The following is a 13,627-nucleotide window of genomic DNA, read 5'->3' as shown; positions in this document are numbered from 1 at the left end:
AATACCTTATCCCACTCTTCTAACTGCTTCTTAGATACCCATTCTGGTAGTACCTGAAACAAATACATCAACTTTGGTATTATAAACATTTTAAGTGCCCTAATCTTCCCTAGTATACTCAAATACTTATTATCCCATTGATTTAATTTTTTTGTATCTTCTTCCATATTGTTTTATAATTTATCCCCATCATATTCTTGACATTTCTTGTTATTATTACTCCCAAATATTCCAATTTCTTATTTCCTATCTTCATACCTGTTAACCTTGCTTTCTTTTTGTTCCTTGCTAAACATTATTTCCGACTTCTTAATATTTACTCCCAAACCTGAACATGCTTTAAAGTCTTCTAAAATTATTACTAATTCTTTCATCGCTTCTAAAGGATTCCCTAAAACCAATAAAATATCATCTGCAAATGAGTTCAATTGAATTTCCTCCTTTCCTACGTTATACCCCTGTATTCTAACACTATTCCTAATTCTATCTGCCAAAGTTTCCATAGCTATGACAAACAACATCAGGGATAAAGGACACCCTTGCTTAACTCCTCTCTGGATCAATACTTCCCCGGTATGTCCATCATTTATTTTAATCACTGCTCTTCCTCCTCTATAAATTTCTTTTATTGCATTCACAAAAGGTCCTTCGAAACCGAATTTGTGTAATACTTGAAACAAATATTCATGATTTAATGTATCAAATGCCTTATATACATCCAATTTCAAGAGAGCCATCTTCCTATTATCATTCCCGTGATATAAAGCATTAATCACATTCCTTATAGGGTGACCTATATATCTTCCTTTCACAAAGCCATATTGATCTTCTCCTACTAATCTTGGTAATAACTTCTCTAATCTATTTGGTAAGACCTCTGCAAAAATTTTGTAATCCTGATTTGCCAAGCTTATTGGTCTATAAGAATTAGGAACCTCCGGATCTCTCTGTTGTTTTATAATTGTAATAATTTCTGATCTCCTCCACGAATCTTTTCCTGCCCTTGGAGTTGTCCTGTCTGTATCCTTAACGTTCCTGCTATTGCCTGTAAGGTCGCCTCCACGCTTGAGAGGGGACAGATGGAGCGTCACGGCAGGGCCTCAGTCCATTACTCTCAGCACACCCGCAATTCAGGATACATCTGCCCATCCATCTCCAATTTTGACATAGAGTCATAGAATCACACAGAGTTGGAAGGGCCATGGAGGCCATCTGGTCCAACCCCCCTGCTCAGTGCAGGATCAGCCTAGAGCATCTCTGACAAGGGTTTGTCCAACCGCTGCTTGAAGACTGAAATAAAAAAACGCAAGGGTAGACCATCAAAGAATTCACAAATTCCATCAAAGTGGCCAGTAGGCATCAGTCTATTGCAACACAGTACAGGAAATCAGTTAATAAGTAGAATTGGTGGTCACAATTCAAACACTGGTAACAATTCATATAAGAAAAGATGTGACAATTCAATAGTAGAGAAAGAGTTCAACAAGAGACTCCTCTATATCCTTTCAGTATAATAGTGTCTAAAAGACCTCAAAGTCCAGAAACAAGGCAGGGGATGTCATAAGAACATAAGAGAAGCCAGTGTTGGATCAGGCCAAAGGCCCATCCAGTCCAACACTCTGTGTCACACAGTGGCTAAAAATACCAGGTGCCATCAGGAGGTCCACCAGTGGGGCCAGATGACACCAGGAGCCCTCCCACTGTTGACCCCCCCCAAGCACCAAGATGACAGAGCATCCCTTGCCCCAGTGTCCCTATCTATACCTTGTGGCTAATAGCCACTGGTGGACCTCTGCTCCATATGCTTATCTAATTCCCTTTTGAAGCCATCCATGCTTGTAACCGCCACCACTTCCTGTGGCAGTGAATTCCATGTGTTAATCACTCTTTTTTACAACGGTCAATAACACTAATTAGAAAATAGGAGGCTATTAACTTTGGAAGGTTTTGATCTAGATATGGGCTGGCACGCGTATATAGGATATGGAAAAGATAAAATGGACTCGAAATTTAAACAGCATACGATAAGAGGAGCGCTTAGTAAAATCTGGCAAGAGATTAAAGATAGATTTTATGTTAAAATACCAAGGTGGTTATCGCCACTAGAAGTGTTTATTAAACCGTCCTTAATGACAACTACGAGATAAGTTACGAGACATTATTGGATAACGAGGGCAATCTAATAACGCAGGAGAAGATAGAGAAACAAAATATAAAATTAATGTGGTGGGAAAATATGCAGTTAAAAACTAGATTTGAAAAAGATAAAAAGAAAGGGTTCTATCGTGAAAAAACGGATTTGGATAAGCTATGGCTATCTACAAGTGATAAATTAATACAGAAGTTATACAAACTATTGTTGGTGGATTATGAACTGGACGAAGAGGTGAAAAGTGTTATGATTACGTGGATGCAAGATTTTGGATATATCATAGAGGATTGGTCCAAAGTATGGAAAGCTGCGAAATACTTGCGAGCTACCTCTTATAAGGAAAATGTATACAAAATGTTTCACCGGTGGCACTGGTCACCGGATAAATTGGCAAAATGTTATCCTACTATGTCAAAAAATTGTTGGAAATGTAAAAACAATGTGGGCACTTTTTACCATACGTGGTGGAGGTGCTCTACGACTCAACAATATTGGCATAAAGTTAATAAAATATTAGTAAATATTTTAGGGATAGAAATACCTTATGTGCCTGAATTGTTTTTGTTAAATGTACTACCGGATAAGTTTAAAAAGGATGGAAAATACGTTATTGTTTATATAAATACAGCAGCTCGTATATTATTTGCCAAGTATTGGAAACAAGGAGGAATACCCTCCAAGAGAGAATTAATTTATAAAATACAGGAAGTGGTGGAAATAGATAAACTGACTATAATATTACAAAATAAAGATGAAGTGATATTTAAAAATAGCTGGGAAAATTTTTACAAATGGTTAGGAAAAAACTAATGGTATTAAATAGATAAGTGTAAGACTCCGAAATGTGTTGCATGGTTGTATAAGATGTGGATATATGCATGTTGTAATGCATACAGAAAATTTGAAATAAATATAATTATTTTTTAAAAAATAACACTAATTGATGGTGTAAGTGTTCAGAGAAGACATAAGATATAATGTTGAGTAAAGTATAGTAAATAAGATCATATAGATTTTAACCAGGGTTCCTTAAAGTTTATAGTTCAACCATTACGCATTCATATATTGTATACCCCTCGGCTGTTTCTGTGTTAGTGTTGTTTCTTTCTCTGCATGTGAATGTACTTCTAAGTAAAAGAATAAAAATATAATTTTAAAAAAGTACTTCTTCCCAAAGCACAAAAAAACTTCTACAGCCGAAAAATGTCCTTCCCAGGTATGCCAGACGTTTCAAAGCCTTCTTCCTCTGTTGTACGGCTGAAAAATGGAACTACAACACAACAATGTAACAATGAAACAAAAGAAACCAAAGAGAGATTCAAAATAGGTATATTCCAGTGCATCTGTGTAAAAGCCACCTCATGCAGCCACATTTTACACTCGTCCTGATTTCCACAATAATCTAAGGCCCAGTTCATGTCTCTAGTGTAATCTTGTGGCCACCAAATCTACTTATTAATTGATCTCCTGTTGAACTCTTTCTCTACTATTGAATGGTCGCACCTTTTCTTGTCTGAATTGTTACCAGTGTTTGAATTGTGACCACCAATTCTACCTATTAATTGATTTCCTGGACTGTGTTCCAATAGACTGATGTCTACTTGCTACTTGTGAAATCTGTGAATTCTTTGATGGTCTACCCTTGCAGTTTTTTATTTTTGTACATCATATACGCCTGGGGGGGTCCCTATTATTTGGCTGCCTAAAGACCGCCAGTGAGAAGGGGGAGCTCACCCCCTCCCCAGGCAGCTGATTCCACCGTTGCACAACTCTGACTGTAAGAAAGGATTTCCTAACATCCAGCTGGTACCTTCCCGCCCTTAACCTAAACCCATGATGGTGTGTCCGTTCCTGCCTTCCTGTAAGTGACAGCCCTTCAAATAGTTGTGTCTGTTGTGGGGAGGGGGAGGGGAAGGGGAAGGGGTCTTGTGAGCAAACGTTCTGCTTTGTGAGCTCCTGGCATTAAAGTTGTGAGTGAGCGATTTGGCTGTGGCATCAGTTAGTTTGCTCTAGAGCCCTCCTACCTGGGCTGAGACGAAACTGTGTGAGCTGGAGGCTAAAAAACTGTGGGCCAGCTCACACCAACTCAGCTCAGAGGGAACACCAGTGCCAGGTCTTCCCTGTCTGCCAACAGGGGGTGGGGTGGGGGGCTGCCAGATCTAGGTTGGGGAACTCCTGGAGATTTGGGGACGGAGCCTGGGGAGGACAGGGACCTCCCTCAGTGGGGCACGATGCCCTAGTGTGTCCGCCCTCCAGAGCACCCGTTCTCTCCAGGGGGGATCGATCTCTCTCGTCTGGGGAATGAAGAGCTATATTGCCGGGGGATTCCCCAGGCCCCACCTGGAGGCTGGCATCCCTATCCACTCGGCCCTGCCAGCAGTGTGGGCACTTCCGTGGAGTGTGACGCCCGGCCCAGGTGGCCCGAAGAGAACTTACTGCTGGTCGTGGTGACGGTCACAGCCTGGGACCAGGCGCTCCAGTAGCCGTTGTAGCTGACTCCGTCGGGCTTGGCCCTCACGGCCAAGGAGTAGCGGGTCTGGCCCTTCAGGCTGGCGACGAGGCAATAGGTGCGCCCACTGGCAATCTTCACCTGCAGGGAGGGAGGCAGAGCGGAGGTCAGCAGCAAGAGGGGAGGGGGGAAGGGGGGAAGGGGAGGTCCCGGGCCCCCCCCTCAGGGCCAGAGGGCCTGGACGCAGGGCCTGACGTACCACCTGGGCTTGGGAGCCCTCAAGAGAGATCTTGACCTCGTAGAGGATGCTGGTGTCCAGGAAGGCCAGGACGGGGGCCTGCCAGCTGACGTTCAGCTGCTGCCCCAGGGCGTCGATCAGGCGCACAGTCAGGTTCGAGGGAGGGTCCAGGAAAACTGCCAACGGAGGGGAGGAAGCAGAGAGAGAGAGGGAGGGAAAGTGGCCGTCTCTTTCGACACACCGGGGAAGGTTCCCATCTCGGGTACAGAACCACCGCCCCTCGCCTCCCTGGCGGCCTGCACAGCCCCAAAGCTTCACTGCCTCTGCCAGCAACAGCCCCGCACCTCCACCCCGTCCTTTGGTGGCTGCCAGGGGCCCCCCCGTCGGCGGCCTGCCCAGGCCCACTGACTGAGGCAGACCTGCTTTTCAGAACTTGATCGGCATCCCCCTCCTGAGCAAAACAGCTCAAAGCGAGTCCAGGAGCGCACTCCTGACCCACAAGCTTCTGGGGATGGAAACTTTTGCCAGTCAGAGCCCTCTTTGCCAGAAAACGTCTGGGCGGGAAGCGGTCAGGATCCGGATCCAGCAGTGCCCTCCTCAGCAGCCTCCCACCCTCCTCAGCCCCTGGAGGACGCCAGTGAGTTTGGGAGGGCGCAGCCTGGCTTCGGACCGCGCTCCTCTGTCCCCCGAGTTCCCTGCAGCCAGGCCTTCCTCCCCCTTCCCTTGCAGGGCCCTGGGACTTTGAGCCCCTTCTGCGCGGGAGAGTGAGGACTCAGCAGGTGAGACGGGAGGAACTTCTTCACCACTTTGTTTTCTGTCCGTTGGGCCATGGCTCCTGGCTCAGGGGGCGCTGCCAGGAAAAAGGAGTTGCCAACAAGGCTCCCTCTGAGCTGTGCAGTCTCGTGAGCATAAAACCCACTTTGTGAGCTACCGGCATCAAAGCTGTGAGCGAGCGATTTGGCCGCTGCATCAATTAGTTTGCTCTGGAACCCTCCTTCCTGAGCTAAAGCAAAAACGTGTGAGCCGGAGGCTACAAGACTGTGAGCTAGCTCACATTGACTCAGCTTAGAGGGAACGCTGGTTGCCAGCACCACCCTAGAGACCCTGAAGCGCCTTTCTGGATGTCTCCTCTCCCTTCCCCTGGGCAGACCTCATAAGCCACCACTGACCCCCCCCCCCCGAGGGCCGGAAAGGTCGGGCGCTCTCCCTCCTTACCTACTTCGTTCATCCATACTTTCCTGGAGTACAGGGAGGTGTTGTTGGCGGAGTGCCCCTCGAAGACGTGGACCTCGATGGGCGTGAAGGCCGGAATGTGCCCCCTCTGGAAGAGGCACGTGTAGCGGGTCGTGTTCCTGGCCGTGCCCTCCACTTTCAGGCTGCAGAACTTCAGGGTGGTCTCGTCCCTGCAAAGAAGCCAGTCGCCGGTCTCAGACTTTGGGAGTGGGGATTCGGGGAGCCCCATGGAGCCCGGGTGGCTTCTAGATTCTCTCTGGGGGCCTCGTTGGCTTCTGGCCGCTTTTTTTAAAAAGCTCATCCTTAAACTCGGCATGCCTTTAAATTAAGATTTGGCTGCTTTTTCCGGATGAGCAGGCGGATTTACGCAGGAGCAGCTCCCGAGCCGTTTCCTGTCCTTCTCTTCCGCCCTGATCCTTAGCTCTCCCCTCCTTTGGGATAGTCCCTCTTCGCCCCCCTCTCCCAAAGACCCTCTCCCTCAGGGGTCATCTCGTAGAAAAAGAGGTGCCGGAGCTCATTAGCATAACTTATTTGCATATCCCACACCCCCTGACATCACCAGAAGTGTGCCAGAAGGCAGCACCCACCGCTCAGGCTCTACCCCAAAAATCTCCAGGTATTTCCCAACTCAGATTCCAACCTGGGTCTCCCAAATCCTTGTCTGGAACATTGACCACTACACAACACTTCATGGGGCAGCGGCTGCTGAGCAGTAGCAAGCCGCTGGGCCTGCACAAGTTATGCAAGTTGCATTGTGTCAAGTTGCCCAGTGGCTGCTGTCAGGCCTGACATGCTCTCTCCCCCTACATTTTACTGACAGAAACAAATGCTTGAAGGCTGGAAATACTGCTGTGGTTGACAAACAAGGGCCACTGAGAGAATTCCTTCCCTATAGCTACAGGTGCTGCTTCTGTTATGGGCGAGGGTTGACCCAGTGTCTTTTCAGCTGTCATCGATGATGGACGGCCGTTGGCTAGGTACTTCCCTACTGGTCTGCATCTTCCACAGCTAACAATGTTTTCTCATGAAGATGTTTTTGGCTGACAAAATCAAAGCATAAATCAATCATAATAAATCAATTTAATTCTTGACATGGCCAAATTTGTGGATAGTTGGATCCATAAACAAACAAGACAGTTGCTTCTACAAAAACTCTGATATTTAAAACATTGTTGTTGTCGTTGTTAGGCATTCAGTCATGTTCAAATCGCCAAAATAGTTTGATCTTGTCAGCCAAAAACATCTTCATGAGAAAACATTCTTAGCTGAGGAAGATCCGGACCAGATCGGGGACTGTCTCCATAGGGTCTCCATAGGGTATAATGATCCTCCCCAGTTGCGGGGGGTGGGCGGGTGGCAGGCTGCCATCACTGAAGGGAAGGCAAATTGGACCAGGCAGGAGGTGATGGGAAAGACCTTTCTCCACCTGAGAACATCGAGAGCTGCTGCCAGTCTGAGTAGACAATACTGACCATGATGGACCAAGGGGAGAGGTCTGATTCAGGAGGAGGCAGCTTCATGAGTGTTCATGTGTATCCAAGTGTATCACAACCCCTGATTTGTGGATCTGACCAGTGTTTTCCAGGGGTCATTTCCTAGAAAAAGAGGTGCAGGAGCTCATTTGCATAACTCATTTGCATATGCCACAGCCCCTGACAAAGGGAAGGCATGTTTAGAATGAGTAAGGCATATGCAAATGAGTTTAAATCCCCCCTTCCCTGAGTCTCTCTGCAAAAGCAGAGATGCTCAGGAGGAGAGGTAGCCATGTCTGCCTCCCCCCTGTCCTTCCCTTCTCCAGCCAACCTGCCATGGGGCACCTGTAGAAGATTGGGCAAGGAACCCAGACATTTAAATCCCCCCTCCCTGAGTCTCTCTGTGGGTGGGGGGTGGGGCCTGGGCTCCCTACTGCCGGAGCGCTGCTCCGGGATGCTCCGGCAGGATATGACCCCTGGTTTTCACACAAGTAGACTCCTCAAGAGCCATGACTGGCTCCATCTTGGCTTCTTGTGGGTGGGCACTCCTCCTCCACCTCTCTGTCCCTCTGAGCCTACCTCAAGGCAGATACACAACTGGAGCCTGCCCAAGTGGAGGCCGGGCTGAGGAACCGGCACCCTCTCTCGTCAGCTGGGGGGGGGCAGAGTCAGAGAAAGGTAAAGAATGCCTGGGGCTGTGGGTGGGGGGAGGTTTGGCCGGGCGTGGCACCAGGGCAGCAGCAGCAGCAGCAGGGTCTCTCTCGCTGGATCAGGCTCTAGGGGTGGGCTGGGTCTTGAACCTGGCCACGAGACACTCACTCAAATTTATAGAGGAAGGTGTACGCGGTCCGGTTTTCTCCCTCCTTCCGTGGCGCTTGTGGCGTCTCCCATAAGCAGGCCAGGTCTTCCAGGTGCTGTGAGAAACATTTGGGATTGGCCTCCTCATCCATCAGCACACGAGCAGCTGGAGGGGAAGGGGAGGGAAATGTGACCCATGGGGAAGAATGCAATGCAGGACACCCCCCACCCCCAGTCCCTCCCCAGAGAGGCTGGAGACGCCGAACTCAGAAAACAGTATTTCCCCCAAAGGAACCCAAATTCTGAAACAAAGGGGAGGGGGAATGAATTCTGTGACCTGTTTGTCTTGTTCCTACTTGACATAATTTAATATGCAGCCTCGTTTTACATAATTTGTTTTACATAATGTATTATGTTTTACATAATTTTACATAATGAGCCTGTCTCGGTGGGAAGGGCGGGCGACAAATTGGATAAACAAATAAATAAACAAGTCTGCTTCTGATACAGTCATGGGAAGGGGCAATGAGCCATGTAGGTAGGGATGCCAGCCTCCAGGTGGGACCTGGAGATCTCCCAGCATCACAACCAGTCTCCAGACTGCAGGGATCAGTCCCTCTGGGGGAAATGGATAGTTTGGAGGGTGGAATCTGTGGCACTGTACACCCCACTGAGGGCGTCCCCATCCTCCCCAGGCTCCATCCCCAAATCTCCAGGAGTTTCCCTACCTGGAGCTGGCAACCCCACCCCACTCCATTCCCCGCTAGTGGCCACGGGGGGACCTAGCAACCAGCCTTGCCAGCCGCTGTAGCTCAGCTTCTTGACAACAGGAACCCCCTGATTTTGCTTTCCTCATAGCAACAGACTGAGTCTCTCTCTCTCTCTCTCTCTCTCTCTCTCTCTCTCTCTCTCACACACACACACACACACACACACACACACACACACGCGCGCTAGTGAGAAATCCTCCCCCCTCCGCTGCCTACTTGAGGCAGCTTCACTATCCCGTACGGCTTCCGAAGGACTAGAAACCTGGGTTGTTTTCTCTGAAAGAGAAAGCTGAGAGCAGGGGTGGCCAAAGTGTGGCTTGGGAGCCGCATGTGGTTCTTTCACACATATTGTGCGGCTCATAGAATCGTAGAGCTGGAAGGGGCCAGACAGACCCTCTAGTCCGACCCCCTGCGCCCAGTGCAGGACCAGCCTTAAAGCATCTCTGACAAATATCCGTCGAGCCTCTTCTTGAAAGCTGTCAGTGAAGGGGAGCTCACCACCTCCCTGGGCAGCTGGTTCCACCTCTGAACCACTCTGTGACCATGAAAAAGTTTTTCCTCAGATCCAGCCGATATCTTTCTGCATGTAACTTAAAGCCCTTGCTTCAGGTCCTCTCCTCTGCCGCCAATGGGAATGGCTCCTTGCCCTCCTGCAAATGACGGCCGTTCTAATATTTAAAGAGAGCCATCCTGTCCCCACCCAATCTCCTCTTCTCCAAACTAAACATTCCCAAGTAGTCCCTCGGCCTTTCCTCGCAGGGCTCAGTCTCCAGGCCCCCGATCATCCTCGTTGCTCTCTTCTGCACCCTCTCGATTTTGTCCACATCCTTTTTGAAGTGAGGCCTCCAGAACTGCACACAGGAGGACTCCAGGTGCGGCCTGACCAAGGCAGTCTACAGTGGGGCTAGGACCTCCTGCAATTTCAGTGCTGTGGCCCTTTTAATACAACCCAAGATTGGATTTGCCTTTCTTGCCACCGCATCACACTGGCTGCTCATATTTAGCTTACAGTCCGTTTTTACCCCAAGATCTCTTTCGCATACACTCCTCCCCAGGAACGTATCCCCCATCCAGTATCTGTGCTTGACATTTTTGTGGCCCAGATGTAATGCTGTGTGCATTTGTCTTTGTCGAATTGCATCCTGCTTGTAACTGGGTAAGCTAAATATCATTAGCCAACAAATATCATTGGACAAATAAATATAATTGTCAATATCTGCTTTTATCGCTTTTGTTATTATTTTTGGCAGTCTCTTTTAATGTTAATAAAAAGCAAATTTGCATGTTTACCAGTAAAAATGTGTGTAATATTTATTCATGTCTTGCGGCTCTCAAACCTCTGACATTTATTCTATGTGACTCTTAACCGTAAGCAAGTTTGTGGCTGAGACTCTCAGGCCAAAATCTGCTGGCTGCCAACCACCCACCCGCCCGCATACCCACCTGCCTTCCTTGTAGCTTTCAGTCACCTTTTACTTACTATTATTATTATTAGGGTTTATTAATCGCCCTATTCCAGCTTACGCCGGGCTCTGGATGGTGTACAAGACATAATGTTATAAAAAATACAAAACATTAAAATTCAATGTATAACTTAATAAACCTTTCAGTGTAGATAAAAGATCCAAGATGGTGATTTTCCTATAGTATTATTTGTCCCAATTCCGGACTACCAGCCCCTTTTTCTGGGCGGGGGGAAGGGAACTCAGGACACAGAGGGGGGTGGAAGAACAAAGCGATGCTGGCCAATCAGGTAATCATCACCGCCCTCAACCCAAGGCCTGGCGGGACACCTCTGCCTTACAGGACCTGCGGAATTGCATAAGATCCTGCAGGGCCCTGATGTCGTTGGGCAGAGAGTTCCACCAGGTCATAAGAACATAGGAACATAAGAGAAGCCCATGTTGGATCAGGCCAGTGGCCCATCCAGTCCAACACTCTGTGTCACACAGTGGCCAAAGATACCAGGTGCCATCAGGAGGTCCAGCAGTGGGGCCAGGACACTAGAAGCCCTCCCACTGTTGGCCCCTCCAAGCACCAAGAATACAGAGCATCCCTTGCCCCAGACCGAGAGGTCCTATCTAGACTTTGTGGCTCATAGCTGCTAATGGACCTCTGCTTGCTCCATATGCTTATCTGATTCCGTCTTATAAGAACATAAGAGAAGCCAGTGATGGATCAGGCCAGTGGCCCCTCCAGTCCAACACTCTGCGTCACACAGTGGCCAGAAATACCAGGTGCCATCAGGAGGTCCAGCAGTGGGGCAAGGACACTAGGAGCCCTCCCACTGTTGCCCCCCCCCCCGCAGCACCAAGAATACAGAGCATCACTTGCCTCGGACCAAGGGTTCCTACCTATACCTTGTGGCTCATAGCCACTGATGGACCTCTGCTTGCTCCGTATGTTGATCCAATTCCCTCTTATAAGAACATAAGAGAAGCCAGTGTTGGATCAGGCCAATGGCCCATCCAGTCCAACACTCTGTCACACAGTGGCCAAAAATACCAGGTGCCACCAGGAGGTCCAGCAGTGGGGCCAGGACACTAGAAGCCCCTCCCACTGTTGCCCCCACCCCTGAAGCACCAAGAAGACAGAGCATCCCTTGCCCCAGACCGAGAGTTCCTATCTATCCCTTGTGGCTAAGAGCCCCTGATGGACTTCTGCTCATGTTGAGGACAGTCGGATATCCCTGGCGCCCGGGATCACCAAGTTGTTATTCGAAGAGCATTAAGGCTCTACCGGAGACATACCAGAGGGGACAGTCCCATAGATCCATTGCTCCCAGACCACTCAAGGCCTTAAAGGTCAGTACCAAAACCTTGAACCTGACTCAGTACTCCACTGGAAGCCAGTGTGCCTGGCACAGCACCGGTTGAATATGTGCTGTCTGTGATGTTCCCGTGAGGACGCGCAGTGCCGCATTCTGGACCAGATGGAGTTTCTCGGTCAGTCTCAAGGGCAGGCCAGCGTAGAGCGAATTACACACCAATTACACTAGCCTGGAGGTGACCGTTGCATGGAGAGAGAGAGAGAGAGAGAGAGAGAGAGAGAGAGAGAGAGAGAGAGAGAGAGAGAGAGGATGGGGCGAGAGACAGAGAGAGAGAGAGAGAGAGAGAGAGCAGGGCTCATTTCCACTGGACATTCCCATTCTTCCCTGAGCGGGGGAGGAGAGAAGGAGCCTTTCTCTCCAGTCCCAGAGATCTATGGGCCAGTTTTAATCTTTTATTAACGTTGCACAGCAGTTTTAGGTTGTTTTATCGCATATTGCTTTGACTGGTATCTGGGCAGAGAAAGCACCTTGCGAGTGCTTGAAACAAGTCCATCATTTCTCAGTGAAGAGAGGGACTATTACTCTGCACATGCTCCGAGAATGTAAATGTGCCTAGACTGACAGTCCAGGCAATGAAAAGCAAGTTCTGAAGCCGAAAGGGTGGGCTGCTTCAAGCAAGGCTCCTGGGCCCCACTTTGGCATCAGCCCCTGGACGGTTTTCTATTGTCTTGTGAGAAGAGGCTCCAGAAGAGCGAAGGAAACCAGACAGGTTTGGACCAAACTTAAGTAGATGTGCCTGCCTATCAATGCTTCCTCTAAGTCGAAGTGGAGGAGTCTTGTGAGCAAAACATCTACTTTGTGAGCTACCGGCATTGAAGTTGTGAGCGAGTGACTTGGCTGCTGCATAAATTAGTTTGCTCTGGAGCCCTCCTTTTTGAGCGCAGACAAAAATGTGTTAGCCGGAGGCTAAAAACTAACTCAGCTGAGAGGGGACACCGCTGCACATTGCTGTGCTGCGAGTTCATTCGGAATGCTGAATCCAGATTGGAGTAAAGAGGACGACTATCTACCAGACTGACTCGACCGGCGCGGCGGCTATGCTGCTCTCTCCCCTTGTGTTAGGCAAACAACACACCAGCAGCAGCGCTGCCATCTCCATCTGACATGTGTTTCCCCCGATAAGAGCTGGGTGGGCACCTTCTGTCCCTGCCTTCCGCTCCCGCCAAGGCCCAGCAGAATCTGGGCTGGAGAGAGAAGAACAGGAAACAGCGGAGGCCCTGGAGTGTTTGCGGAGGGCTGGGGGGACAGCCGAGTTCCTCCCCTTTCTAAACGGCTACCAAAACAGAGAGGCAAAGGCAGCAGTACGTAATCCACTCTCAATGCACTTTCAAACAGAAGAGAACGTAAGGGAAGCCAATGTTGGATCAGGCCAGTGGCCCATCCAGTCCAACAATCTCTGTGTCACACAGGGGCCAAAAATACCAGGTGCCCTCAGGAGGTCCAGCAGTGGGGCCAGGAGGACACCAGAAGCCCTCCCAACTGTTGCCTCCCCCAAGCACCAAGACTACAGAGCATCCCTTGCCCCAGACCGAGAGTTCCTATCTATCCCTTGTGGCTAAGAGCCACTGAGGGACCTCTGCTCCAGATGCTTATCCGATTCCCTCTTATAAGAACATAAGAGAGAAGCCAGTGTTGGATCAGGCCAGTGGCCCATCCAGTCCAACACTCTGTGTCACACAATGGCC

General features: G+C 49.1%; 1 protein-coding gene across 1 annotated transcript in view; it reads right to left on the bottom strand.

Moving 5' to 3' along the window:
- The window catches only part of EPOR (erythropoietin receptor), a 25,905-nt gene that overhangs the window by 7,416 nt on the left and 4,862 nt on the right, over positions 1-13,627 (bottom strand). The window contains exons 2-5 of the mRNA XM_015416993.1: positions 8,364-8,508; positions 6,055-6,242; positions 4,861-5,015; positions 4,589-4,742 (exon numbers count right to left, since the gene is read on the bottom strand). Coding sequence (XP_015272479.1) covers positions 4,589-4,742; positions 4,861-5,015; positions 6,055-6,242; positions 8,364-8,508 — 642 coding nt within the window. The remainder of the gene's footprint in view (positions 1-4,588; positions 4,743-4,860; positions 5,016-6,054; positions 6,243-8,363; positions 8,509-13,627) is intronic.

The sequence above is a fragment of the Gekko japonicus genome, unplaced genomic scaffold (assembly GCF_001447785.1).
Source record: "Gekko japonicus isolate JY-2015 unplaced genomic scaffold, Gekko_japonicus_V1.1 scaffold3175, whole genome shotgun sequence".
NCBI lineage: Eukaryota > Metazoa > Chordata > Lepidosauria > Squamata > Gekkonidae > Gekko > Gekko japonicus.
The sequence above is the reverse complement of the archived record's forward strand: the minus strand, read 5'-3'. Positions and strand labels throughout refer to the sequence as shown.